At 56.8% G+C, this 26,441-nt stretch overlaps 2 protein-coding genes across 3 annotated transcripts in view; one reads left to right on the top strand and one right to left on the bottom strand.

The window, feature by feature from the left end:
* CUX2 (cut like homeobox 2) overlaps positions 1 to 19,769 on the top strand; it is a 70,248-nt gene extending 50,479 nt beyond the window's left edge. The window contains exons 2-20 of the mRNA XM_054082761.1: positions 1,989 to 2,067; positions 7,232 to 7,369; positions 7,526 to 7,652; positions 8,533 to 8,609; positions 8,686 to 8,752; positions 9,044 to 9,092; positions 9,804 to 9,908; positions 10,488 to 10,679; positions 10,789 to 10,847; positions 10,982 to 11,030; positions 11,139 to 11,238; positions 11,471 to 12,094; positions 12,917 to 13,018; positions 13,862 to 14,637; positions 15,102 to 15,261; positions 15,826 to 16,095; positions 16,324 to 16,512; positions 16,624 to 16,897; positions 17,950 to 19,769. Of these exons, the coding sequence (XP_053938736.1) occupies positions 1,989 to 2,067; positions 7,232 to 7,369; positions 7,526 to 7,652; positions 8,533 to 8,609; positions 8,686 to 8,752; positions 9,044 to 9,092; positions 9,804 to 9,908; positions 10,488 to 10,679; positions 10,789 to 10,847; positions 10,982 to 11,030; positions 11,139 to 11,238; positions 11,471 to 12,094; positions 12,917 to 13,018; positions 13,862 to 14,637; positions 15,102 to 15,261; positions 15,826 to 16,095; positions 16,324 to 16,512; positions 16,624 to 16,897; positions 17,950 to 18,607 (4,095 nt within the window). The 3' untranslated portion in view covers positions 18,608 to 19,769. The remainder of the gene's footprint in view (positions 1 to 1,988; positions 2,068 to 7,231; positions 7,370 to 7,525; positions 7,653 to 8,532; positions 8,610 to 8,685; positions 8,753 to 9,043; positions 9,093 to 9,803; positions 9,909 to 10,487; positions 10,680 to 10,788; positions 10,848 to 10,981; positions 11,031 to 11,138; positions 11,239 to 11,470; positions 12,095 to 12,916; positions 13,019 to 13,861; positions 14,638 to 15,101; positions 15,262 to 15,825; positions 16,096 to 16,323; positions 16,513 to 16,623; positions 16,898 to 17,949) is intronic.
* Positions 19,770 to 22,185: 2,416 nt separating this feature from the next.
* Positions 22,186 to 24,758, bottom strand: PHETA1 (PH domain containing endocytic trafficking adaptor 1). Of its 2 annotated transcripts, none has more exons than XM_054082881.1 (2): positions 24,621 to 24,758; positions 22,186 to 24,057 (listed from the first exon to the last, which is right to left on the bottom strand). In XM_054082881.1, the coding sequence occupies exon 2, from the start codon at positions 24,044 to 24,046 to the stop codon at positions 23,279 to 23,281; it is 768 nt and encodes a 255-aa protein (XP_053938856.1). In that variant the 5' UTR covers positions 24,047 to 24,057; positions 24,621 to 24,758; the 3' UTR covers positions 22,186 to 23,278. The 2 variants fall into 2 exon arrangements, with proteins under 2 accessions (XP_053938856.1, XP_053938857.1); XM_054082882.1 differs by having other exon boundaries at positions 22,186 to 24,078; positions 24,621 to 24,741.
* Between the last annotated feature and the right edge of the window lie 1,683 nt (positions 24,759 to 26,441).

The raw sequence follows: 26,441 nt of genomic DNA, 5'->3' as shown, positions 1-26,441 counted from the left end.
GTCTCTGGTGAGCTCGTGGCCGGTGGCCGTGGAGAGGCAGAGTCCACAGGACCATGGGGATGCTGCAGGCTCCTGCCTGCTCCGACCCACAGTGTTCCCAGTAGGGGTTGCTTGGATCTCCATCGGGATTGGCAAGAAGAGGGAAAGGCTTCCAAGTTTCCCCTTGAAAAGAATGCTTTGTGTCTGTAATGTAGCGTAAGGAATAAAATTCAGCAGAAACAACCTGATTCGGAGGTCTGGGCCGGCTCCTCCCCTCTGGCACAGGTTGAGGATTTATCAGGGGAGGCACAGGTGATGGAGAGCACATTAGGGCTGACTCTTTGCTCCACACCCTTTGGTCGACACCATCTCAGGAGAGATGAAGCTCTTCAGAGCAGCTTGAGCAGGTCCTGGCGTCCCCGTTGCCCCCAGAGCAGCACTGTCCCTATGGGCTGTGTCCCCTCCCACTCCTCTCCCGTGTCGGAAGGGCGTGGGATACCAAGGGGTCACGCAGGACTGATGCCGTAGAGCATCCCAGCACCACTGGATCTCTGCATCCTTATGGACCCCCCCAGCAGGGCTCCCTGCGCCACCCCAACACCGCACGCCGCCAGCAGATTCAGCAGGCGCAATGCTGTCCTGCTGCCATACGCAGGCAGTGCCGCTCGCCGTCTCCTTGCTGCCTCCCTCTTCTCCTCTCTGCTTTATTATTATTATTTTAAAGCACCCTAAAGCCAAGCATTTTTGCAGAACGCTGGAAAAAAAAAAACACAAAAAAAGCCCCCAAATTCCTCCTCATCTGGAAACGCGGCGCCGAGAAAGTAGGTTTGTATACGAGATGCTATAAAAAAGCCCGGCTTATACAATTTTAACAATAGAAAAATGATCTTTGTGCTCCAGTGCCTGCGAGCGTGGAAGGAGAAGGCGGTTTGCTCAGGTGGCTGCTGGATTACAAATGAGCGCTTTGCTTGGGGTTTGAATGACAAGCAATCGCAATCCGGGCTGGCGGGGTGAGCCAGGAGCTCCACTGGCATGGAGAAGGCAGGAGGAGGGAAAAGATGCTCCGGTGCGGGAGCTGCCACTGAGCTGAGGTGCAAAGTTTGGGCATCGTTTAATAATTAGCCCATGGGTAGGTTAAGAGTGGTTTAATTGACGATATTGTTGGTAAGAGTGGGTCTGCCAGTTGGGTGGGCACCTCTTCCTCTATCACCCGTTGGCATGGGCACTCATTTTGGATCAAACTGGGCATTTTCTGGCTGGGAATGGATCCATCCTCCAGTTCCTGCGCCCGGGGGCAGCGTGGACAAAGACGTCAACATGTGCCACTGGCACCCCATCCCATGTCCCGCAGGTGGGGTAGCAAGGGGACCCTTAGCAAACAAAACGCTCCGGAGCTTGGTGGGCAGCATCCCGCGCCCTGAGGTGTTGGCACGCCTTGAAAAATTAAGGGGAGTAAATGATTCATGCTCATAAATGTTAGATGGGAGCGCGCGGCAGATTAATATGTTGTTCGGTTATTAGCGATTCAGCGCGCTGTCTCCTCGTCACTCAGCTAGGGTGTCACTGGCATCCTGGCACCCCAACAGCCGAGGGGAAGGGGGTGATGCTCTGGTCCTGGTGTGTGGAGCCAGCGCAAGCGTTGCTCCTGCCCACGGCATCGCCCCAGCTGTGCCGCGCTGGGGAGAGTGCCTGGGGAGGGTTGTGTGCCAGATCCAGCCCAGCAAGCACAACAACAGGCAGGCTTCTTTATTTCTTATTTAAGCGCCGACATTAAATAATAATTTTCATTTACTCAGAGCGCATCAATGATTTAGGGCGATGTGACATGGCAGCGGCGCGAGCAGTTTAGCCAAAGGCAGTGAGCAGCTGCGTGGGGCACGGGGTGGGCACAGAGCTGTGCCGGAGGCGACCTGTGTGCTGGTCGCGGGTGGCACCGGTCCTGGTGGTCTTGCAGGGCCAGTTTCCTCCTCTAAGCCCATCTCTCACCTCCTTTTTCCATCTCTCTGCAGGTGATTGCACTTAGTAAGAGAAGCAAGGAGGCTGAGACGGCTTTCCTGAGCGTTTACAAGCAATTAATCGAAGCTCCAGGTAAGGAACGCGGTGGTGACCTGGCTGCCTAACACGTCACGTGCCGGTGCCGAGAGGAGCCAGCAAGGACCGTGGCGGTGGTGCTGTCCCTGGCACGGTTGGCATCGCTGACCTCTGCTCGCGCGTGGTGCTCTGGAAATACCAGCTGAAGAGAGGAGCGGAAACAGCTTTTGCCATCGCTGTATTCCAGCCCTTGAGCCAAATGCATCTTGACATTAGGAAAGGAATACATTTGCTCAGCCCTTGTAATAACACTGCGGCTATCCCCAGTTGTCTTTTTGACGGTAAGTTAACCGAAATGACCAAACACCAGCTCAGAGCGTGGCTCCTGGCACTGGCTGTGGTGCAGGGACAGCTTTCCCTGTTTCACTGCTGTGCTAGGGTGTACCCCTGTCTAGGATGCTGCTTGAAGTCTTGGGAGGGGGGAAACTGAGGCACAGGGAAGCCCTGAGGCTTGTGTTGGCAGAGTCGGTGCTAGGGCCGGGTGAGGGGCCAGAATCCCACTGCCCACTGTGGGCTCTGCCGTGCTCTGAGCCAGGGGATCGGCAGCGCCAGGCACAGCGGCGCGAAGCATCCCCTGGCACAGTGAGGATGGAGAGCTGCAAACGGCTGAAGATGCGCAGAAGGGCTCCTGCAGGGCCACTAATTCATTTTCCAGACATTTAGGAATAACAGAATGTTTTAATGATTTCTTACGGGAATTAGGGAGACATATTTTTATCCTCATTAAATTTTCTCCTGTTTTACAAGAACCAAATGTCAGCTTCGTTTCCAGAACCCAGTTATCTTCACTCCCCACATCCTCATGCTCACCCTCAATGCTTCTGCTTGCACGCGTGTGCGAATGCACGCACATGGATGCAGATGCACGCATATTCACACCCTAAAACTGCTCCCCTATGGTCTCTGCTCCCCCCTCCTCCACCTTCCCTCTCTTTGCTCTCCTGCAGCATCCAACCTTTGCTCCCCTCTCCCCCCCTGCTCCCCAAATCCTCCCGCCTGTCCTTTTCTCCCCTCTCTGTTACATGTCCGTGTGTCTCTCGACAGGCAAACTCTTTGTGGAATACTTTACAAGCACCACATAAGTCCTGATTTGACATTTTTTTGCTTTGAATGGCTGCTGTCAACACAAATCTCTGGCAGAGACTGTAACGGAGCCTTGATTGCTCAGCAAGTATTTTGATAAGTGAGCTGGCTGTGTGTCTGTAATTACGGGAGAAAACCGTAAATCTTTTGGATATTGTTCACACAGATGTGGCGTGAAGGGAAGGGGGGGAAGCAGTAAAAATGTGTTAAAAGCATAATTAATGTCATTGTTGTTGGGGGTGATTTGATTTAAAGCTGACTTTGGCTCATGGAAGGGATTCGTAGGGCGTCGATGGATGTGTTTGGGCAGGTTGGGATGGGGTGGCAGATGAGGTACTGCACTGGCCGGAGAGGTGATGGCACTGCGGATGTGCCGTGGAGGTACCATGGATGCAGCGTGGATGCATTGGAGATGCACTGTGCATGCAGATGGGTGCACCACCGGTGCCCTGTGCTCCTTCTGGAGCTGGGCAGCAGCGCGGAGCACGTGTCACCATTCAGCCCCTGCCACAGAGACCTCCACCACAGGTCGGGCCGAGCAGCTGGACCTCGGCATGGGGATACCGGTCATAGAATCATAGAGTAGTTTGGGTTGGAAGGGACCTTAAAGATCATCCAGTTCCAACCCCCTACCATGGGCGGGGACATCCCACTAAATCAGGCTGCCCAAGGCCCCATCCAGCCTGGCCTTGAACACCTCCAAGGATGGGGTATCCACAACTTCCCTTCTCCAGTCCCCGAGGACGTGGGTGCTCTTTGGAGCCGGGTGTGCTCAGGAGAACGCCGAGAGCACCTGGGACACCTCATGCCACATCCCACCATCACGCCTTGAGTTGCTCCAGTGGCTGCATGCTGCTGCAGCAGAGGTGTCTGGGATTGGGTTTGCTTGTGGCCCAGATCTCCTCCGGCATGGAGAAAGACCCCTGGCCCCAGTCATCTGGGCTGGAGACACCAGGAGGGACCCCTGCCCACCGCCCTCTACCTGCTGCAGCACTGCCGGGACCACTTAAGAACAGCCAATAACGCCAGCTAGTGGCAGCATTTATTATATATATTTTTATATACATATATATATATATATATGAAAATATAGATTTTTATATATGTGTGTATATATATAAATATATGAAAATATATAGATGTATGTATAAAGTGGGTGAGCGAGGGGGGAGAGAGATATAGATAGAGATATAGAGAGATAGAGATAGAGATACATAGAGAGAGATAGATATATATATAGAGATATAGATATAGATATAGATATATAGAGAGATTAGATATAGAGAGAGATATAGATTAGATATAGATATAGATAGATATAGATATAGATAGATATAGAGAGAGATAGATGGAGATGGAGATAGATGGAGGTGGAGATAGATAGATGGAGATGGAGATATGGAGAGAGATATAGATATAGAGAGAGATATAGAGAAAGAAAGATAGAAAGATAGAAAGATAGAAAGATAGAAAGATAGAAAGATAGATAGATAGATAGATAGATAGATAGATAGATGTGCCTGGGCAGTGGGTTCTCCTTTGTGGCAGGGTCTTGCCTTTTCCCACGTGATCCCGCTGTGCCGCTGGTGGGCAATACCGCATCACAGCCCTGAGCAGGCAGGAACTGCCGTGGGTGGACGCAGCGCTGGAGCATGCGGCACCTCAAGGCTTGTTTTGGCACGTGCCCCTCTTGTGTCACCCGTCCGTGCCACCGAGTCCCCGCCGCAGCAGGGCTCGCAGCTGCACGGCTGCAACGTCGGCACTGTCTCCTGTAACCTGTCCCAATGGAGCTATAGGGGAACCATCCCCTGTGCTATGCGCAGCGTCCCGAGCCCTCCCGTGTGGCTCGGAGCGTGAGAGCACGTGGCAGCCGCAGTGCCTTGGTATGAGCAGATGATGTGCTTGGTTTCAAGCGCATCCTTCCTCCAGCACTGGTGCTGGAGGGTTTGTTCACTGGCAGCAGGAGCACAGCGCCAGCTTGGTGCCCGGTCTCAGCATCCCTTTGGTGCGTCCAAACGCCTCGCATGCGGTGGCAGAGCTGACCTCGCAGCCGAGGACAGCACTTCCCTGGTGGTTGGCCAGCGTGGTATTAGCACGATGTAATTAATCCAGCTGGGAGTTTTGCATCAGCACTGTCCCAGCTGACGTAGGAAGTGGAGCTGGAGCACCGCTTGCTCTTTTTTCTTCTAAAAGCTCCACTCCAGGCCGCTTCATCCCAGGATGTCAGCTCCAGATGGGAACGGTGTGCTGGGGGATTGCCCTGACTGCATTTCAGCAGCAGGGCTGCAGCTCACGGGAGGGGATATGCTGACAGGAGGAAAATCCCCAGAGCTTTATCACTCAGGACAGTTCCTCCCACGTTATTTCTCATCACAGAGATGAGAGGAGTTGCGGGTGCGGATCGGACAGGACCTGCCCTGGCATTTATCCCCACAAAGGTGTCTCACGGGCTGGCACAGAGCTCCATAGGCTGAGGGAGAGCGGGGAGGAACCCTGGCCCTGCAGCCTGTGAGCTGGGACCCTGGAGCGCAGGGTTTAATTAGCCGTATCGTTATCTCAGCTCGCTTACTTACGGGTGTTATTAATGGCTGTGAGAGCAACCAGTCTAGTTCAGGGCCGTATCACGTTGCCACAACCTCCTTTGATGGTGCACTCCTGCATTCTTGGATGGGAAACCAGATGGAAAGATGCCGAGCTGCAGCTCCGGCCCCAGCCAAACACCACGAGCAGCCTGGATGGGTCCCAGCCAGAGCTGCGCCCCCGTTTCAGTGCCAAAGCCGGCAGCGTGCCGGCAGCGCTCAGCGCTTGCCTCTGGCTGGGTCCTTGGGCTGAGCTCTGGGCATGAGCCTTTCATCCTGGCCTGCCCATGGGGTCTTTGTGACATCCAACGGAAAGAAAAGGGCTTGTTCCCCATGGAGAAGGATATTCCCAGGGGTTTTTGGTGTAAGCACATGGGACTTGGAAGTTGCTGGTCCTGCGTCTGCGATGCTGTGGGATGGGAAGGCTGCAGTGTGTCAGGGGGGGACCTCAAACCCCATCTTGGGGGACATATGTCTTGGCTTTGCTTATTTGCAAGGAGCGTCCATGCTGGCAGTGAGGATCACAGGCCAAATCCTGTGCCTTTTGGGCAAGTTCACCCCGAAGACACCAGTGCTGGTGGCCCCAATCCAACCCAAATCCCATGGCATGGCCAGAGTGGCACCGGACCCCCCTCACTCCACACCACTGCTGTTTCAGGCAGGGATTCGTTGAGCAGAAGAGCTGCTTTGCGTCCTCTTCAGAGTGGAGGCAGCCAGTTGTTTGATTTTTTTTCCCTTCACCGTTATTATTTTTCACTCTTGGATGTATGCCACGCATCCGTGCCGTACAGTAGCTCTGTCCCACTTCCCTGTTTGTCTAACTTTTTGACCCTGGAGAATTCAAATCTATTTTCTTTCCTCTCCTTTTCTAAAAAAAGAAAAACCGAACCACCAAACCTATATTAACCTGGCTCAATAGGAGGCATTTTCTTGAACTTATTAAAAAATCCAGACTTGTAAATTAATTTGTTCATGTTGTACAATGGCAGTGCAGATGGACTCATTAGCATGCACACAACAAATAATTATAGATGAATTTTTAGCTGGCCTGCTTAATGGGCTTGCTGGGTTAATTATGTCAATGTATAATTACATCAGCCCTGGGAGACATAATGGCACACCCTGCTGAGCAGACACTAGCTAATGATGGTGTAATGCTGACAGAGGGAAGATGGACGGCTCTGAATGCACCTGCTTACCTCGGCACAAACCGCCATTGTCTGCACCCAAACGGCACCGGCGCCACCGATGCTGTGGGTACCACCGGCTCACGTGGGGAGGTGATGCCCCCACGCAGCCCCGCTGGTTCCTTCGGGGCTGGTGATGGGACCAAGGGGTGTCCGGGGGCTGGAAGGGCACCCACTCTGTTTTTAATTGCAGTGCGAAGTGCGGCTGTCCCTGTGTGTGGTGAGGAGGGTTGGCGGTGAGGCCATGGAGGGATGGGAGAGGGCCAGCGGTGGGCATCCCCGCTGCTCACCATCACATTCTGTGTCCTGCAGATCCTGCTCCGGTGCTGGAGGCTGCCCGGAGCCTGGAGGACCGGCTGCAACAGCTCCAGCGCCTCGAGGCTGAGCCGCCCCCACTGAAGGACATCAGCCGCCCCTGGAAGAAGTACCCAGAGCTCATCAGCATCAAAGGTACCCCCTGGCAGCAGCCATTGGGCACGGGTGGCAGTGGTGGTCCCCAACTGCATCCCCCACGTATCTCTGAGCATCCCTAGGATGCCAGGAGCCATTCCCGGCAGCCACCGCTGCTGTCCCCCACATGGACCTGTGAAACTTGTCCCCCTGCAGAGTGCAGAGAGGGGACGTCGCCGGCAGCCAGGCTCGTGGCAGCGGCCGAGCCCCCGCTCTCTGGCATCAACGGCAAAGCGCTGTGTGCAGAAACCTTGCAGCAGAGAAATGAGGCAGAAAAGCAAAAGTACGTGAGTACCGGGGACGGGGCTTCACCCCCTGCGGACGGGGTCATTTTGGGGGAATGGAGGACACACACAGCTCTGTCTCTGCTCCTGCGCTGGGCTGTCTGTCTCTCTTTCCCTCTTCTCCTTCCCTTTGCATCTCCTTTGCTGTCCGTGTTGAGAACAGATGCATCCTGCCCAGAAACATGATACACGATCTCAGTCGCTCCAAGCATCCCTCTGTCCATCCATCCCCAATCCCAGGCAATTTTTAGGCAGCAATGGGCACAGGCAGAGCCAGAGCAGGTCCCTCCTGCCAGCCCCTTGCACCATCTCCTGGGCACAAGGGCTTTACTCGGACAAATGGGTTACATCCAGGTCGGTGGATGAACCTCATTAAATGACCTTTTAATTTGGAGGCTCCCGCCTTTCCCGGTGCCTTCATTGTTATTCCTTAACACGCTGCACTGGGAAACAAACGAGGAATCTTTAAACCCTAAATTGCAGATCTCTGCTAGTAAGTTCCTGGCAAATGCAGGCTATAAATAATGCAGAATAACTTTTCCCTGATTGCTTCCCCCCCGCCTCCAATTAATTACAGGCGGGGGTGGGCTGCGATCCCCTCTGCCGGAGGGGTTTCAGCCGTAGGGATCAGGACCATTTTTAGCCCAAAATGAATTTTTACACATTCAAAGCAATAAATCCCTTAACATCAGGGGGTAGCAGGGCTTAAACACGTCCCAGCATCCACCGCTGGGATCTTTCCCTGGCGTCAGCGGGCGATGGGGTAGAGGAGGGGACACAGCGAGGGGGTCTCCGTGCGCCCTGGGGCTGCTTTGGGCTCGGCACCTTGGCACTGCTGACCCTGGTGATGCCAGCGTTGGTGGTGCCTTTGTCTCGCAGGGGGCTGCAGGAAGCACAGGTCACTTTGGCCGCTCGGCTCGGGGAGGCAGAGGAGAAGATCAAAGTGCTCCATGCAGGTAGGGGGGCCGGGGCAGGGGCCACCGGCCATGGGGGGCCGAGCCCCCACCCCGTGGCTCACCTTCCTCTTCCCAGCGCTGAAGGCCACCCAGGCGGAGCTGCTGGAGCTGCGGTGTAAATACGACGAGGAAGCCGCCTCTAAGTAAGTTGCCGGCGATGCCCGCACGTGCCTGGAGGCTGTTGGCGTGCCTGGGGCTGTGCCGAGCAGCCTGCGGCAGCGCAGCAGTGCTGGGATGGCCCTGCGGTGCTGCTAAATGGCTTGAGGAGCTGAGATGCTTTGAGTGACCACGGCAGCATCCCAAGTTACGGGGGCTTTGTATATGTGACACATTCCTGTGCCCTCAGCTGTGGCACAGGCAGGAGCCCTTACCGGCCATGAAGGGCTGTGTCTGTGCCTCCTCGCTGGCTGACATCTCTTGTTTTCTTGTCACAGGGCGGATGAAGTAGCCATGATCATGACAAACCTTGAAAAAGCCAACCAGGTGAGCCAGGGCGTTACTTTCCAGCCAGCACAGGGTGCTGCCCTGCTCCACTTCCATCGTGCTCAGCCACTGCGCTCTGCGTGACCTGGATGTCTGTCCCTAAAAATGGCAAAGGGTGGTGGACAGGCTCCAGGACTGGGAAGCCCTACAAAATGAGGCTCTGATTTCCTTCACCCAGTGGCTCCTTCCAACCTTCCCAGTGGGAACTCCTGCCCCGTATTGGGAGCCCCTGCTGTGTTAAGGCTTCTGCCAGGCTCAATTCTGGCGGCTGGAGCTGGTATTTGTCACCTCCAGCCTCTCCTGGGCATTTTAGGGCATGTCCCACACCACCCTAGTGTTGGTTTCTGGTGTAATTACTTCTGGTTCCATCCATTCCTATTCATTAGTTTTATTTAATGCTGAAAGTGTAGGTACAAATAAATGTGCGTGGATAATAGAGGAGGCTTAAAGAGTAACTTACAGGTAAATACCGCCCTTTGGGTGGAATAGGCAGAGTCCTGGATGTGGTCTGCAGCCACAGGAATCAGGACTGGGAACTGCATTAGAATGTGGAAAGCGGAAATAGATGGTGGGACTTACAGTGACAGTGGTGAGAGCAGGATGCTCAGGACAGGTTCTACATTGATGCAGATCCTGGAGCCTCACTCTGCTCTGTTTGGGGTGGGATGAGCCACGGATGCCCGGCCTGATGTGCTTTCTGCTCTCTTGCAGCGAGCGGAGGCGGCGCAGAGGGAGGTGGAGAGCTTGCGGGAGCAGCTGGCGGCTGTGAATAGCTCCCTGCGCCTGGCCTGCTGCTCCCCGACAGGCGCTGCTGCGGTGAGAGAACCCTCCGGGGCCAGCAGCACCCCATTGCAGCTGGGAACCCCCCGTCAGGGCTAGCAGAACCTTATCACAGCTGGGAGCATCTGTCACAACCAGGAGCATCCCACGGCGCATGGGAGCAGCCCATCATAGCTAGGAGCACCCCTTAGCAGCCAGGAGCACCCTAGAATGTTCAGGAGCATCCCGTTGCGCTTAAGAACACCCTGTTGCATTCAGGAACAGCCTGTTGCATTTGGGAGCACCCACTGTGTTTGTGAACAAGCCTGAAATGGCTGTGACTGAGGCGTTTTTCCACCGTGGGGGTGGTGGCATTGGCCATGCCCTACTGGCAGCCGCAGCCTCCCATGGAGGGGGGGTTCTGCACCCCCATAGCACCGAGCAGATGTACCTGGGGGACATGTAAGGGCAGAGGAAATGTCTGTCCCTGCCCACAGCTGCGTCACGGTGGGTCCCTGTCCCGCAGGTCTGAGTCCTGGGGTTACCCGCTCTCCATGGGGATGCGTCTGACTGAGAGGGTGGCCTTTGTCCCCCCATCAGGCGGCTGGGAGCTGACGGTGTCCCCTCTCCCGGCAGGACAAGGTGAACTACTCCGTGTGCTCAGGATCGAGACTGGAGGCAGCTCTGGCTGCCAAGGACCGTGAGATCCTGCGGCTCCTGAAGGATGTCCAGCACCTTCAGAGCTCACTACAGGAGTTGGAGGAGTCTTCTGCCAACCAGATTGCCGAGCTGGAGGGGCAGCTGGCTGCCAAGAATGAAGCCATCGAGGTACGCCCTGTTGGGGCAAGGGGCTCGCTGAGGCGGGGAAGAATGGGTCTGGCCATGCTGGGTGTGTACTGGGAGCTGGCTGCAAGGAATCCCTTCCTCTGCTCCGCAGAAGCTGGAGGAGAAGCTGCAGGCACAGGCGGACTACGAAGAGATCAAAACGGAGCTGAGGTATGGCTCGACCGGCATCGCTGCCTGCCTGTCCCCCTGGCAGCCGCCCCACACTTCAGCAGCTGTAACGCTTGGTGGCTTGACAGCAGCGAAAAGCCGTGCCTGCCAAGTGACCCTCCTTGTCTCCCTCCCAGCATCCTGAAGGCGATGAAGGTGGCCTCCGCCAACTGCAGCCTTCCGCAGGCAAGTGCCGCGGCGCACACCGACATGCTCGCCAGGCCGGGGTGTGCGTGCCAGCCCTGCTGCCGGTGGCTCCACCACCCTTTCCCATCTTGGCTTGGCTCCTTGCAGAGCATATCGAAGGCAGAGGACGCCCTGCTGCTAGGGAAGGAGGCTTTCTACCCCTCCCAGAAGTACCTGCTGGAGAAGCCCAGCCTGCTGGCCAGCACTGGTAGGGTCCCTGTGTCCCATGGCATCCCTGGTCCCACTGGGAGCATCCTTGGGAATGCGGGCACCAGGGCTGGATCCTGCCCTAGCTGCGGGAGGGAGCCTGGAGCCAGCAGCGGGGCTGGGGAGGCGACAAGGGGCGGGATGGCACCTAGGGAAACTGAGGCAGGAGGTGCTTTGCTGTGGGGCCATGCCGGGGACTCTAGTGTGTCTCTCTCTTTCTCGTTCATCTCTAGAGGAGGATCACTCGGAAGACGAGTCAGGGAAGGATTCACTGGGCATGGAGCAGCCATACCCATCCCCCCAGCACGCCCCAGCAGATGAACCCACCTCTCCCACTCCTCTCCCGCCTCTGCCTGGCCCCGGTGTGGCCCCTGATGGTCCCCGGACTTTCTCGCTCTCCCCCTTCCCAGGGGGCGAACGGCTTTCAGGGGACCCCAAGACCCCCCACCTCCCACCGCCTGCCTACAAGAGCGAAAATGCTGGGGGAGCGCCTTTGCCCTCCACCTTCTTTGGGGCCAAAAGCAGTGCGGTGCCCCCCAGCACCGTGCCGGCCGCCAGCCCACCCAGCGAGCCGACCGAAGGCAGCGCTGGCAGCTCTGCCGATGAGGAGCAGCTGGACACAGCCGAAATCGCCTTCCAGGTGAAGGAGCAGCTGCTGAAGCACAACATCGGACAGAGGGTCTTCGGGCATTATGTTCTGGGGCTGTCGCAGGGTTCCGTCAGTGAGATTCTGGCCCGGCCCAAGCCCTGGCGCAAGCTGACGGTGAAGGGCAAGGAACCGTTCATCAAGATGAAGCAGTTCCTCTCCGACGAGCAGAATGTGCTGGCCCTGAGGACAATCCAGGTGCGCCAGAGAGGTGAGTGGTTGGGGTGGCCCTTCCTTGGGGTGCTGCAAGCAGTGCCATGGCATCCCCTCCCGATGCACCCTGGCAGCACCCTGGGGTGCCCTGTGCCGCAGCGGGGATGCCCACCAGCCTGGGATGTGCCAGCAAGACAGGCAATGGTGCCACAGAGTCACTGGTGGCACTCAGGGATTGTCCCTCGTGGTTCCTCCACTCACCCCAGGGCGGGATGCAGCCCCAGCAAATGGTAGCGATTAACAACAACCCGTCGTGGAAGCTGCATCCCTGGACGTGCTTTACTTGTTTTTCTGAGAAATGCCATTTAATTACTCATTAGGCTGTTTCATGGCATAGGAATCAACGTGCTTGGGAATATTTCGATAAAATAACGAAGTCTTAATGCTGCGGGACCTCAGTGACATGTTGGCACTGCCATGAAATGATAGCGCCCAGCTCCAGGGACGGTGGCTCCTGGCCCCGGCGCAGCAGTGGCAGCTCGTCACTCGGGTCCCTGCAGGCACATGTGGAGTGGGTGGTGCAGGTCCATGATCCAAGGGACATCCCCATGTCTTGCTCAGCACCCTGTGTGCTGATGGGCAGTGGGTGCCCTTGGATGGGGCGAGCAAGGAGACGCCGTACCGGAGGCGAGAGCTGGCGGCTGAGGCTACCGGGGCTCCCCATGCTCAAGCTGGTGACTAATCAGGAGTGACATTTGTCTTAAAACCAGCATCCCTAAAAAGAACTGAACATGAGGAGCAGTAAATACTTCCTGACATACAAGCGAAGCTTGTAAAACCAGCGGTGGTGACAAAGCTGTTATCCTGCCTCTTTGATCAGGTAGCATCACACCACGGATCAGGACGCCGGAGACCGGCTCTGACGACGCCATCAAAAGCATCCTGGAGCAGGCAAAGAAGGAGATCGAGTCACAGAAAGGAGGTAGGTAGGGGGTGAGGGAGGGCAACTGAGCCCCTGCTCTGCCCCTGCAGGAGCAGCACCCAGAAGGGTCCCAGCGGCTGGGTGCTGCGTGGCTGCGGGTCCCACGGCATGCCAAAATGCCCGCAGAACCGACAGCATCTGGCACAGGGGTCTCTGCCCTGTCTAGGAAATGTTAGCAAGCCCAGCAGTCACAGCACAGTCCCGGGCAGGGTGGCACTGGGCACCTGGCACCAAGCTAACCCCGCGACTGGGCCAAAATAGGCTTCATTTGACATTTCTCCCACTGGCATCTATGGGACGTGGTGGGAAGAAATGCTGGTAAATACCAACAAAAGGCTCTGTGCAGCAGCGTTTGTATCTGGGCTTTTGAAAACTTTGGATCTCCCTTTCCTCCCCACGTATCCCAAAACAGATGATTAAAAATGAGGATGCACGATTCATCTGGCACAGGGAATCATTAAAGCAGCTGCGCTCACAGTCAATTACAAGAAATGAAATACGTTAAAACAGGTATCTGCTGAGAAAGCAGAATCCCAGAGAATTAAATTAGACAGGAACAGTGGAAAAATAGACAGAGAAAACAAACATGTTTGTCTATTGTCATCGTTGGTAATGGGATTTATTTTGCAAGTGTCAAAAAAGAAGCTTGTGTAGTGCTGGGGGTGTTGTAGCTCTTGTTTTGTGGGTGTTGCTGCTCCTTCTTCCGATCTGCGCCCGCTTGATGGTGAGCACTCCAAAGCAGATGGGGATAAAACCCTATTTTTCCTGCATTTTGAATTATGGCCACATGGCAAAATGATGCGTGTGGCACCTTGGGGCTCCCTTCACTCCATTTCTCTGCAGGGGAACCCAAAACGCCGTCAGCGTCGCAGGCGGTGGCCAACGGGACGAGCGGCAGCAGCTCGGAGGATGCCATCAAGAACATCCTGGAGCAGGCACGGCGGGAGATGCAGGCGCAGCAGCAGGCGCTGCTGGAGATGGAGTCAGGGGGCAGCGGGCGTCCTGGGGACACGCCACCAGCTGAGCGCTCCACACTGGCCACTGTCAACCAGAACATCGTCCCTACCTACGTCAAGCAGGAGGAGGGGAGCGGGGCCAGCCCCGGCCCAACCCAGACACCCCTGGCTGTCCTCTCGCCTGCCGCCTTCGTCCAGAGCATCATCCGGAAGGTGAAGTCGGAGATCGGTGATGCCGGCTCCTACTTTGACCAGCACTGGGCGTCGGAGCGGAACCTGCTCAGCCGACCATACACCTCTGTCTCACCTTCATTGTCCTCATCCTCCTCGAGCTACTCCAGCATGGCCAACGGCCGGGGCTGGCCACGGGGCGAGCCTGCCGAGGGCGGCACTGGTGAGGATGAGCTGCCCCCGGCAGATGATGACCCCCACCGGCTGACGGACATGAAGGCAGAGGGAGCCGGCACAGAGCCAGCGGCTGGTGGTCGTCTCTCCTACTACCCTGCCTATGTGCCACGGACCCTGAAGCCCACTGTGCCACCACTGACGCCGGAGCAGTATGAGATGTACATGTACAGGGAGGTGGACACGCTGGAGCTAACCCGGCAGGTCAAGGAGAAGTTGGCCAAGAACGGCATCTGCCAGAGGATCTTCGGAGAGAAGGTACCACTCTGGAGAAGGGGCGTCTAGTGTCTCCTCTGCTCACGACCCGGGTCCTGAGGTCCATTGGTGGTCTCCACCAGCTTCTTCCAGGGTCCCCGCTCTCGCTGGTGGGCTTCCCTTTTGAGGATGCTGAGTCCTCAGGGTCTGACTCAACCCCAAGTGGTCTCCAGTAGCCACCACCAACTGGTTGGTGGCACTTCCCATCACATATTCCCTGTCCCCTGCGCAAAGCCCTGCAGGGACCAACCATCCTTCCAACCCACTGGGTATCCCAGGGGGACCCACCATGGTCCCAGTATCCACGGCTGGGGCCGAGGGGTCTGGACGTGCCGTGGGGCCATGAGCACAGCAGCAGGTGCAGCCTGCTTCCCCTCCTGCAACGTGGGGATGGAGGGCAGGCAGCAGCCTGGCGCTGGGGGGAAGCGCGCCCTGGCCCCAGCGGGTGACGCCTGCGTGGTGCCTAGGTGCTGGGACTGTCCCAGGGCAGCGTGAGTGACATGCTGTCACGGCCCAAGCCCTGGAGCAAGCTGACGCAGAAGGGTCGAGAGCCCTTCATCCGCATGCAGCTCTGGTTGACCGACCAGCTGGGCCAAGGCATCAGCCAGCAGCCGACCCCCTCCCAGGGTAAGTGCCACCGTCCCCGTGGTCCGCATGGTCCCCGAGTTCCGTCGGTGTCCCTGGCACTTCTGCATCTGCTCCAGGCATCCTACCCCCATCCCAGAACTGGGGAGAGCTGAACCCAGCACGCATATGTGCACCCCAGTCCTGGGAAGCTCTTCTCATACCTCTGATGCGTGCAACTCATTTGAACCCTCTTAATTAGTTGCTTAGACAATTTAGGGCTGTAATACAGATCCTCTAAAGTTATTTTGTCAGAAACAGGGTTTGAAAGTCATCAGAAAAAAAAAAAATAAAAAGAAAGCCACAACAAAAATCTTTGGGTTTCTGCCTGGCATAGCGGAAAAAAATGTTTTGTTTTGTTTTTTTTTAATGAGTGGTGGTTTCTCTCTAACTCTTCCACTGGAATTTCCCGCTTTGCTGTAGCCACCAGCTAGGCTCGCCCCGCATCCCCCCTTCCAGAAGGCAGAGCCATTGGCATCTCCAAAATAACCTTCCCGCTCCCGCTGGGTCCCTTCCACTTTCCCCTCGTGCTGTTCCCGCTGACCCCTCTACCCCGGTGTCGCGCAGCCAGCCCAGCAGAGCCCCAGCCGTCCCCCTCGCCGCCCCCCAGCCCCGCCGAGCACGAGAAGGGCTGCCAGGAGCCCCTCACCCTGGCCTTGGAGAGCAGCAAAGAAAACCAACAGCCCGAGAGCCGGTCGACGCCTGCGCTGAGTGGGAAGACGTACCCCAACAGCCAGGGACCCATGGGCATCCAGGAGATCGTCGCCATGTCCCCCGAGCTGGACACCTACTCCATCACCAAGAAGGTCAAGGAGGTCTTGACGGACAACAATTTAGGTGCGGACCCTCTGCCTGCCGGGGTTTTCAGGAGCTGCTGGTGGATGCATCACCCTGATTCCCGTAGCTGCAGCCCCACCCTGGTTCACTGTGGATGCTCGGAGGGGATCCCCACACACCGGGGAGGATGCTGGCTGGGAAATGGGGTGCGCCCACTCCATGGAGGGACTGTAGCGCCCATCCCACTGCTCTTCCCTGCTCTAACCACCTCTGCTTCTCCTCTGCCAGGCCAGCGTCTGTTTGGGGAGAGCATCCTGGGCCTGACGCAGGGCTCGGTGTCCGATCTCCTCTCCAGGCCCAAGCCGTGGCACAAACTGAGCCTGAAGGGAAGGGAGCCTTTTGTTCGCATGCAGCTTTGGCTCAATGACCCCCACAACGTGGAGAAGTTGCGTGACATGAAGAAGCTAGAGAAGAAAGGTGAGGGTTGAGGTGATGCAGCCCCCCTGCCCGGCTCCGTGATGCTGGCCGAGTGGGGGGCTCCCTGGGCTGGGGGGTGAGCAGTGCGCAGCTGGGTGTCCTCTCCCGCAGCCTACCTGAAACGTCGGTACGGGCTGATGAGCGCCGGCTCGGACAGCGAGTCCCCCAGTGCCCGCTCCGAGTGCCCCAGCCCCAGTCTGCAACCACAGGACCTCAGCCTCCTCCAGATCAAGAAGCCGCGGGTGGTGCTGGCCCCGGAGGAGAAGGAAGCCCTGAAGAAAGCTTACCAGCTGGAACCCTACCCCTCCCAGCAGACCATCGAGCTGCTCTCCTTCCAGCTCAACCTCAAGACCAACACTGTCATCAACTGGTTCCACAATTATAGGTACGGGCACTCCTGGGCTTTGGATATCTGATGTTGCTGTGCCACTAAGGTGGTGTTACTGTTCCTCTTCCCACCCTCCCAGTTCTTCTTACCTAGACAGGGAGGTGTGTGGTCACTGGAGGTCCTCAGGTGCAGGATTGCAGCCGAAATGCTGCATGTGCTCCAGTTGGCAGGTTGTCTAGCGGTGTCAACCACCCTGACCAAGTCATATTAAGCATCTGAAGAGGTTCCCATGCACATGTTCACCTGCTTGCTGGTGCAGGACACTACCTGCCACTGAGAGAGAGCTCTGTCATGACTGGGGGAAAGCTTTACGGTGGTTCCTGGAGCACAGAATCCATCCCCAGAGCAGCCCAGCTCCAGGGAGCAGCACAGGCTTCATCCTTGGGCGGTATTGCAGTTGGATATGTGGCTCCTGAGTCCTCTCCAAACCCACAGCAAGAGCTGCCTGCTCTCTGTCCATGTCCCAGGTGATGGGTTGTGCCCCCTCCTCTATATAAACCAATATAAAAAGACATAGAAATGCTTGTGTTGAGGCAGTGGAGCCTCCGGCTGCCCTTGGGCAGCACAGAGTTCATGGTGAATATTTAAGGGAGCAGGCCAAGGTTTCTCACACAAAGCCATTGTGTACGGAGTGCGCAGGAGACCTTGAAAATGGGGCTTTTTTGTGAAGTATTGACTAAACCTATGATATTTCTCCTCGTGTAGTTCCAGGAAAGTCCCTCCTGCTCTTGGTAAACACAACCGCCCTAAAATAAACCTTTGATAAAAATTATGTATTAAACAACACTAAGAAATAATCCTATAGTGAAAACACACACAAAAATGAGTGAGTTTGGCTGGAAACAGCCCAAAGTGTTGCAAAATCCATTCCCTGTGTTCAAGCACAAGTAATTTCCACCCCTGAAAAAGGTCTTAAAGGCCAACAAGGTGGTATTGTACCTGTCAATGTTGTGGGTTTTGGGCTGGAGGTGCGTTTTCAAGACATGCGGTGCCCATGACGTGGGACAATGGGTGGTGGTTACTGACCTTTGTGGTTGTTGTCCTGGCAGGTCACGGATGCGCCGGGAGATGCTGGTGGAGGGCACGCAGGACAATGACACGGACCCCGAGCAGAGCGTTGGCACAGCCATCCCCTTGCACCGGGCCACCCACAGCCCCGATTCGGATGCCGAGGACCGTAAACCCCTGTTCAGGAAGGGCGAGCATCCCTGTGCCACTACACCCATGAAGGTGAAGGAGGAGCAGGGGGAGGCAGGAGGCTGGAGCCGCCGGCGGGACTCACGCAGCCCGGCCGGGGCAGCCGAGGGGACCGGACCTCCCCAGGAGGAACGGGGGGCAGCCCCTCACGCTACCGCTCCCAGCGCCGGCAGCCTCCCACGGCGGGGCAGCAGTGCCGGTGCCACTGCCGGGGGACCCCCACCACCGCCACACCCCGACAGCTCGCAGTCGTCCGCGGGGTCATCCCGTTGCAGCTTGGAAGTCTCCCCAACATCACCCTCAGCCGCTTCGTCGCCTGGCCTTGCCGGCTCAGCCTCACCGGGTCCATCCTCTGCTGGACCGGTGTCACCGGCACTGCCACCGGCTCCCGGTCCCCGGCTCAGCACCAGCGTCCAGCGGCGCCATGAGAAGATGGCCAACCTCAATAATATCATCCACCGCCTGGAGCGGGCTGCCAACCGTGAGGAGGCCCTGGAGTGGGAGTTCTGAGTGCCCCCGCTGCCCTAAATATATATATACACCCCCACATATATATATATATATTTTGTTAAACGCAGCGCACACCGAGAGGCCACAGGCGGCCAGCGCGACAGAGGGAGCGCCCGTGGAAAGGAGGGGCCCCGCCCTGAAGCCTCCCCCCGGCTTTCTTTTAAATGTGAAAAACTGGGAACAATTTTAGAAAAGAAAAAAAAACGAACAAAAAAAAACAAAAAACAAAAAATATTTATAGACCTCTTTTAGATATTTTAATAAAAGGATACTTTGGAATTTATTAACAGCTTAAGCTGCTTTGATATTAAAGATAGCTATAAAATCAAGATGATGTAGCAGTCGTGTCATTAAATGTACACTGAAGTCTTGTAGTTTGCCACTGGATGAGATTAAAAACAAACAAACAAAAAGCCCCACAGAAAAGACTTATTGAGCAAAGCCATCAAGAAGCACCATGAGACTGACCAATTGTAGTAAACCTTTTCCGAGCGGTTTCCAACTCTGTCTGTAAGACACTGCATCGCTTCTGCCCCAGCCAGAGACTGCGTCATAGTCCCTGAAGACTCTAAAGCGAAAACCTTGATGCCATCGAGTATGTATTTAGTTCTGGTGGTTTATGTTTTTTGAAACCTTTGTAACACAGAATGTCCCGTGCGGTTGTATATGTTGTAGAAATGTCTGCACTAGCCTTCTGGAACACGATGTAGCATGGTCCGAACGCCGTCCCTTGCGCTTCCTCCAGCCGGCGACCGGTGGCAGCCCCGATACAGCGTGGTGCAGCTCCTGCCGGCTCACAGAGGAGGAGAAAATGTAACGCAAAAGCAAAGAAAGCAACCTGTGCTGGTCATTCGGGAGCGAGGTGGGAAGAGGTGTTATGCTCAGAGGTGGCTCTGCTCACTAGGGATGGACATCCTTGGGATCTCAGTTCCCCATGCTCTGCCCCCCCTATTTGAGAAAGGAAAAGAGATGGAGCCTCTGAGCTTTGCCTCCGGGCACCAGTGTGTGGGGACAAGCACCCAAAATCATGAGCCGCCCACCTGGGGGGCTGAGCCCTGCTCAGGGCTGCTCCAGCGTCACAGCCAGCTCCTGTGGCTGAAGCACTTAACGTAGGGAGAGCACCTGGGCAGGAGGAGCGTCCCCTCACCACGACGGCTGTGTCCCCAGGCAGTGGCTGCAGGTGAAGCCGGGACGAGGTCCAGGGTGTTGCACCAGGCTCCTGTCTGAATTGGGCAAAGCACCATCAGGCTTCGGTTTCCTGGGGCTGAGCCCATGCGAAGGCACAGGAGCTTGGTGGTGGCACCAGCTTGGCATGCTCCTCACCACCTCCTTGACCCCACTGCTACTAGCTGGCTTCTGCTAACAAAATGCCTTTAAACGCTGTGGGGTGGACTGAGCTGGGCTGCTCCCCTCCATCCCAGGAGGACAGGCTGCCCAGGGAGGGGGTTGAGTCACCTTCCCTGGAGGTGTTTAAGGAACGGGTGGATGAAGTGCTTAGGGACATGGTTTAAGGGAGTGTTAGGAATGGTTGGACTCGATGATCCAGTGGGTCCTTTCCAACCTGGTGATTCTATGATTCTCTGATCCCCTGCCCTCATGGCATCAGCCATCACCCACCAAGACGTCACCGAGAGGGCTCCCCGGCCAGGCTCTGAGGCTATGCATTGACTGATTTTCCACTGTATACATTTTTATCAGAATAGAAGGTATTTTTATATTTGGGTGGTAGTCGATGAGCGATGCTAAAAGCAGCTCTCCAAAGCATGGCTCTCCTTGCCCACCTACCCAGTCCCAGCGAGCCCCAGCTTGTCCACGGCCACCCTCCCTGCCACCGTGCTGCTGAAGGTCAAGGCGTGACCATTGACTGCTCTTCTCTGTAGTGTACTAGCAGGAGCTTTAGTGGAACGGGATTCGAGGAAGCACTTAGACTAGTCTTGAACACAGCAATCCTGTTGTATTAAAGCTAGCGGGACATACCGGTCACGTTTTTGTTAGGCTCATGTACTGTACTTCAAAAGTTTCTATGAGATCGATGAACTTTGTTTAACAATTTTGGAAGGAACAAGTTCTGTAAAAGAGCCACTAAATACAGAAGTTGAATACGACTCTGGCCTTGGGGTGTGTTTTGTCTGGAAGCAGCTGGAACGGGTGCCTGGCTTGATCTTGGCTCCTTTCAAAGCCCCAGCCTTGCTTTGGATTTACGGCAAGAACTCTCACTGCCAAAAACATCTCCCGGTGCTTTGGAGCGGAAAAGGGTGTTAAATGATCTCAGAGTGCGATTCTGCCCTGAGAAATTCCTGTGCTCATCCCTGGTGCAGGTTTGCTCCTGCCCCTGGGATAGCTTAGCATCTGATCTTAGGTTCAGATCGGCATTGCCCAACGGCATCGCACCCTGGCACGGCTCTTCTTCAGAGCCAGCCGTCGCCGGGTGAGTTTGCAGCTTCTGACACGAGGCGGGGGAGTTTGCATTTAATGAATTAATAAATCCATATGTTGCGTATCTGTTTAAGCTTGTTTGTCGGCTAACATGTTGGGAAAGATTTATTTTTAATGACTGTCTGAACGTCTGGAGAAGCTGGGCCAGCTGCCATGGAAACCGGAGTCTTCCTCTGCAGCCGACTGACAGGGCTGGGTTAACCATCTGGATCCTGTGGGTGTAACGGCACCCTGGCTGCCCTCGGCAGCACCACCCCAAACACCGAAACATGGAGCAGGGTGCTGTGCCCAGCCAGGAGCAGGGCTCTGCACTCTACAGCAGCTCTCAATGAGTGAGCGACCCTAACTGGCTTTGTGCCTCAGTTTCCCCAAGAGACATCCCCGTGACCCACTGCGAGACCACACATTAGCAAGACGCTGGAGATGTTCATGGATTTGGGATGTTGCAAGCAGGGACATGGGGGTAGTGTTGGCCCCTTAGGTGAGAACAGGCTCCCCAGTCCCTGCGGAGCACTGACACCAGTCCTGGGAAGGGGACAGATATTTTGTCCTGGCTGAGGCCCCTTGGCAGAGGACTGGGGATGTTCTGCTGTGGGTGCAAGGCCACCCAAGCAGGGGCACCCAAACCTACGTGGCATCATGCAGTGCTGCCTAGGGTTTGGAGGGATGCTTGTAACACCCCACCAAGCCTGTAATGCACCAGTAACTCACACCAGGGCACCCAGTGCCATTTCCACTGGTGAACTGGTGGGAGGGCTGTGCTCTGAATCAGTCTCCTGGCCCTTTCTCAGGGTGGCAGTTCCAATGCCCAAACCCCTGGGTTGGTGCCTGGTTGGTTGAGCTGAAAAGGAGGGCAAGACCGTGCTGTTCCTGCTTTGGAACCAGCCTGGCTCCGTGTCCCAGTGTCCCCAGACTGGCACCATCCCACTCCCGCAGGCAAACGTGGGGCTCCAGGGCACTGCAAGGCTCTGGCATCAGCCGTGTCCCACCCAGGGGACAAAATCCCTGCCCAACCCCACATACACAGCGTGGACAGGAGTGGGATTAAAAGGGATTAAATTCCCTCCTCCCCAGGCACTCGAAGGCGCAAACAAGAGCTGAGCCCAGGAAAGAATATTGAAAACAACTTTTATTGTGCTTCTTCAAAGAAGGCCAAGGGAGAAGGAGCCACCTGGGCCAAACCCATGGCACCCAACTGCTCCCCCCAGCCCCGGGGTGGGTCACTCCACCTCCAAACCAGCAGCTTTAGTGTCAATATAAACCATTGGGGAAATAAAACACTGGCATGAGACACCAGCTTCGCTCTGGTTTGGCACATGAATCATTCGGCACACTCTGTCACTGGCACATATGTTCCCATTCTCCGCAGCGAGTGATGCTTCCCCTTTGCGAGCTGACCAGGGATGAAGCTCTGGCCCAAAATATCCACCCAGCAAGGTGGTGCCACAGCTGCCACGGTCCCCTCTGGGTTGTCCCCATGGTGGGTTCCCCGGCCAGGCTGCAAGCAGCAATTGCCCTGTGCAAGATGCCCGTGGCTGGGCGTCACCACGCTCCTCGTGCAGCTGGTGCTGTTGCCATTAAGGAAGGGCTGCGCTCGCTGATATTTTCATTTTCAAACCACATCCTGCTGGAGCAGAGGGATCTGGCAGTACTTGGCTGACCTCAAGCAGTTGTTTGTGCTGGGCAGGGAGGGGAAGGTTGGTAGCAGGCTCCCTGCTGCGAAACACCCACACAGGAGCTCAGGAGGGTGAGATCCCGTCAAAATCCTCCTCCAAAAGCATTGTCAGTGTGTCATCCTGCTGCAAGAGCATCAAGAGGCCCCACAAGTTGCAGTGGTTGATTCCCAGGAGGGACCAGCCAGGAAGGGATCCGTAGCTTGCTTGCACCCTGCACCCACAGCCGGGCATGGCCCTGCAGGGAGCACCCACTGCCTGGCACAAGATGCCCAAGACCATGGCAGCCCTGAGAGCCCAGGAATTTCATGCCTGGCTGGTGGCACACTGATTCCAGCTGCCATCGGTGCCGGGCTGGTGCTTTGCCATCACGGAGCAGCACTGGTGTCCCTTGGCTCTGGGCCATGGGTGGCACCATCAGCAGGTGTCCATCACCACTGCAGACAGGGCTGCACATCCCAGGGTGAGAAGGAGACCGAGGTGGCACCAAGGACAATCTCCTCCTCTCCGTCACAGGTCCTGATGATACAGGCTGGTGTAGTCCCCAGAGCTCGGCCACCTCTCAGAGCCGGGGGCCACGTCGCCTTTCCAGCCACTCCTGCCGCAGCTGGGTCACCTCCCGGCCATAGCGCTCGTGGAGCCAGCAGAAGGTGGATGGGGTCTCTGCCACAGCTGCCCCTGCGCTTCCTGCCTCGCTGCTTGATGCTCGCCTGCGTGGTGGCAGTGGCAGTGGCCGTGGGCTCCCCTGGCTGTTGTGCCCACCATAGCAGGTGTTGGGTGACTGATCCGCTCCCGGTGCATTGTTCCACACCGCGCAGCCATTCTCCTTTGGCAGGACAGTGGGCAGAGCTGGCAGCCGCTCCGGGAACTGCTCCAGCCCCGAGGGCTTTTGCTTCCAGGAGCCAGGTGACTGCTGGCATCCACCGGCTGTCCCCAAGCGCATCTCCTCCAGCTGCTTCTCCAGCTCCCGCACCACCAGCCGCATGTAGTCAAAGCTGGCCCGCGAGAGCGACTTCACCCACGACTCCATGGCAGCCTGGCTCTCGGCTGCCAGCACATAGGTGCGAGATTTGGCACCACCAAAACGGATGGCAAAGGCAAACGCCTCGGCTGAATCACAGAGCTCCACGGTGCAACCCTCCAGCACGATGACGCCCACCGGCTCCCTGCTCTCCCGCTCCTCAAAGTAGAAGAGCATGTTGCCCTTCAGCACGAACCAGCGGCGGTGATATGCCGTGTGCCGCTCACCTCGCTTGTAGAGGAAGCCGGAGTTGTCGGCCGGGGAGTCGCAGGTGGCATAAAACGCCAGGCTCCGCTCGTTCAGCTTCATGGCTCCGCGCCCTGCAGGGACAGAGGTTGCACCTACCAGCACGCAGAGGATAGGTGTGCCTTAATTATGTGGGAACAAGCCATTGGCTTTTTGTTCCTGGTGGCACTGGCCCTGACGCCCAGAAAATAAGTGCCAAATGAAGGTGGACAAACAGCCCCGTGACTGCAGCCGAGATAACCCATTCCCGGCCAAGGTGCTGCGTCCAACGAGTGCCACATGGGTCAAGACTCACTGGGGCTCCTTGGGGAGGTTTCCCCCTAACTGAACATGGAGGAGCTCATCCCAGTGCCCCGTGTTGGAATGGTTGGACTCGATGATCCAGCGGGTCCTTTCCAACCTAGTGATTCTACGATTCTCTGTCACCTGGCACAGGTGACCTTACCACCAGCGCCGTGTTTACCTTGCATCGCGGCACTCCTCCCTGCGGCACACAGGGAGTGTTTATGGCCCACACTGCAGATCCGGCTGCTGCTCCAGAGAGCTGCGTGGCCATGGAACCTGTCACCTGGGCAAGGTCACTTCTCCCCGTGTCCCCTAACCATCGGTGGCCTCGCCGAGCGAGCTTTCTGCCTACCTGGGCTCCGTCTCTAGCTCCGGTCTTGGGTGGCCTCCAGCATCAGCGAAGCGCAGGTGGCCGTGATGGCCATGGGAGTGTTGGATCTGGGATCAGCCGGTGTAAGGGTGAAGTGCAGGCTGGCACCCCGCTGTCCCCACTCTGGCACCCCGCAGTCCCCAATCCCACACCAAACCGTGCGGGATTCGCGCCTCACCGCAGCCTGCGCAGCACAACGCGGGTTGTCATTGTCTTCTTCAGCCACATCACAGTCTTCATGGAGATGAGATGGGTGCTCTCGGGAGGGGACAGCGGGGACTTCTTCCCCCCCACCCCCCACCGCACGCAGCTCGGGGGCCTCTTTGGGGTCCCCCCTAGTCTTGGGGATGCTCGGGGTCGCGGCGCTCCCCCAGCCCCGCTCCAGCTCGCCTCTCGCCCGCTCAGCCCCGGTTCCCCTGTTCTCCTCTCCCGCTCCCACACGGCCACCTTTGTCCTCGGGTCCCGCAGCCCCGGCTCGGCTCAGCCCGGCCCCTGCGGGAGGGGCGCGGCTCCCGCCCGGCTCCTCCTCCGCCGCCACCGCCCATCACCGTGCCTCGGGGCTGAGAAACCGCGCTCGGGCTCAGCACCCGTGCCGGGAGGTGCTGGCTCGGAACGAACCCTTGGAGGGTCAAAATTCTGTGCACCGAGCCCGAGGGCTGGGCAGCATCGGGGAGAGATGGGAGCGGGGGTGCAGCGGGATGTGCAAGTCCATGGATGTTTGTGGGTGTACACATGGGCCATAGAATGGTTTGGGTGGGAAGGGACCTCAAAGCCCATCCACTTCCACCCATCCGCACCTCCCACTGGATCCGGTTGCTCCAAGCATCATCCAACCAACCCTTGAGCACCTCCAGGAATGGGGCAGCCACAGCTTCTCTGGGCAACCTGGGCCAGGGCCTCCCCACCTTCACAGGAAAACAATTCTTCCTAATTTCTAATCCAAGTCTCCTCTCTTTCAGCTGAAAACCATTCCCCCTCGTCCTATCCCTGCACTCCCTGATCAAGAGCCCCTCCCCAGATGTCCTGGGGGCCCCCTTTAAGTACTGGAAGCGGCTCTAAGAACGCGTGTGTGGGTTGGAAACCTGGGAGCTTGGGATTGGTTGGACAACATTGAATTTTTGAGTCAGGGTTTTGGGGTAGAGTATGGGTGCCTAGGAGTGTCTGGCAGGGAATGGGCAGAGGTTGGTAGATGGTGTGGATGATACAAGCCCAGCAGGAAGGGCTGGAGATTGAGGCAGCAGGGTAGACGTTGGTCCTTCATAGGCAGGAGATGCTGTATGAGACTAGGCTGCAAATCCTGGCTGTTCTCCCGAGCTTTCAGCTGTGTCCTTGGGAGATGCTGAGCCAAGGTGGTCAGGGAGGGCACCTTCCTTAGATCAGGGGGGAGGAAAAAAAAAGGAGCTGAGGCAGAAGCTGAGTGGCCTGGATGGTGTCTGAGTGAAGCTGATGACTGGTACAAGGAGCTCAAAATCAGGGAGTGATGAGCTGTTAGTTGGGCACTGGAGCTGCTGGGCATTATGCAACCCTGTGGGCAGAGATCACAGCCCCCTTGCTCCTTCCTGACCGTGGAAGCCACGTAGCACTTGCTCTGCTGCTGCATTCTGGGCTGGGTGGTCAGCACTTGCCCCATCTGGGCCAGGGGTGAGCAGGTCCAGCAGTGCCAAGCACTGGGGCCAGAGCTGGATGTCCTGCTGCTGATATCCACGTCCCAGAGCAACCATAAACCTTTTGGCTGGGAGAAGCCTCCAGGCTGACTTCTGCTCCTGGTTGGCCTTCCATGCTGAAAGTGTCACCAGCCCAAAG

This window comes from Cuculus canorus, chromosome 17 (genome assembly GCF_017976375.1).
Source record: "Cuculus canorus isolate bCucCan1 chromosome 17, bCucCan1.pri, whole genome shotgun sequence".
NCBI lineage: Eukaryota > Metazoa > Chordata > Aves > Cuculiformes > Cuculidae > Cuculus > Cuculus canorus.
The sequence above is the reverse complement of the archived record's forward strand: the minus strand, read 5'-3'. Positions and strand labels throughout refer to the sequence as shown.

Bases quoted from the DNA above. Each gene is read 5' to 3' on its own strand.
- PHETA1 (XM_054082881.1), bottom strand. From the start codon at position 24,046: ATGAAGCTGAACGAGCGGAGCCTGGCGTTTTATGCCACCTGCGACTCC.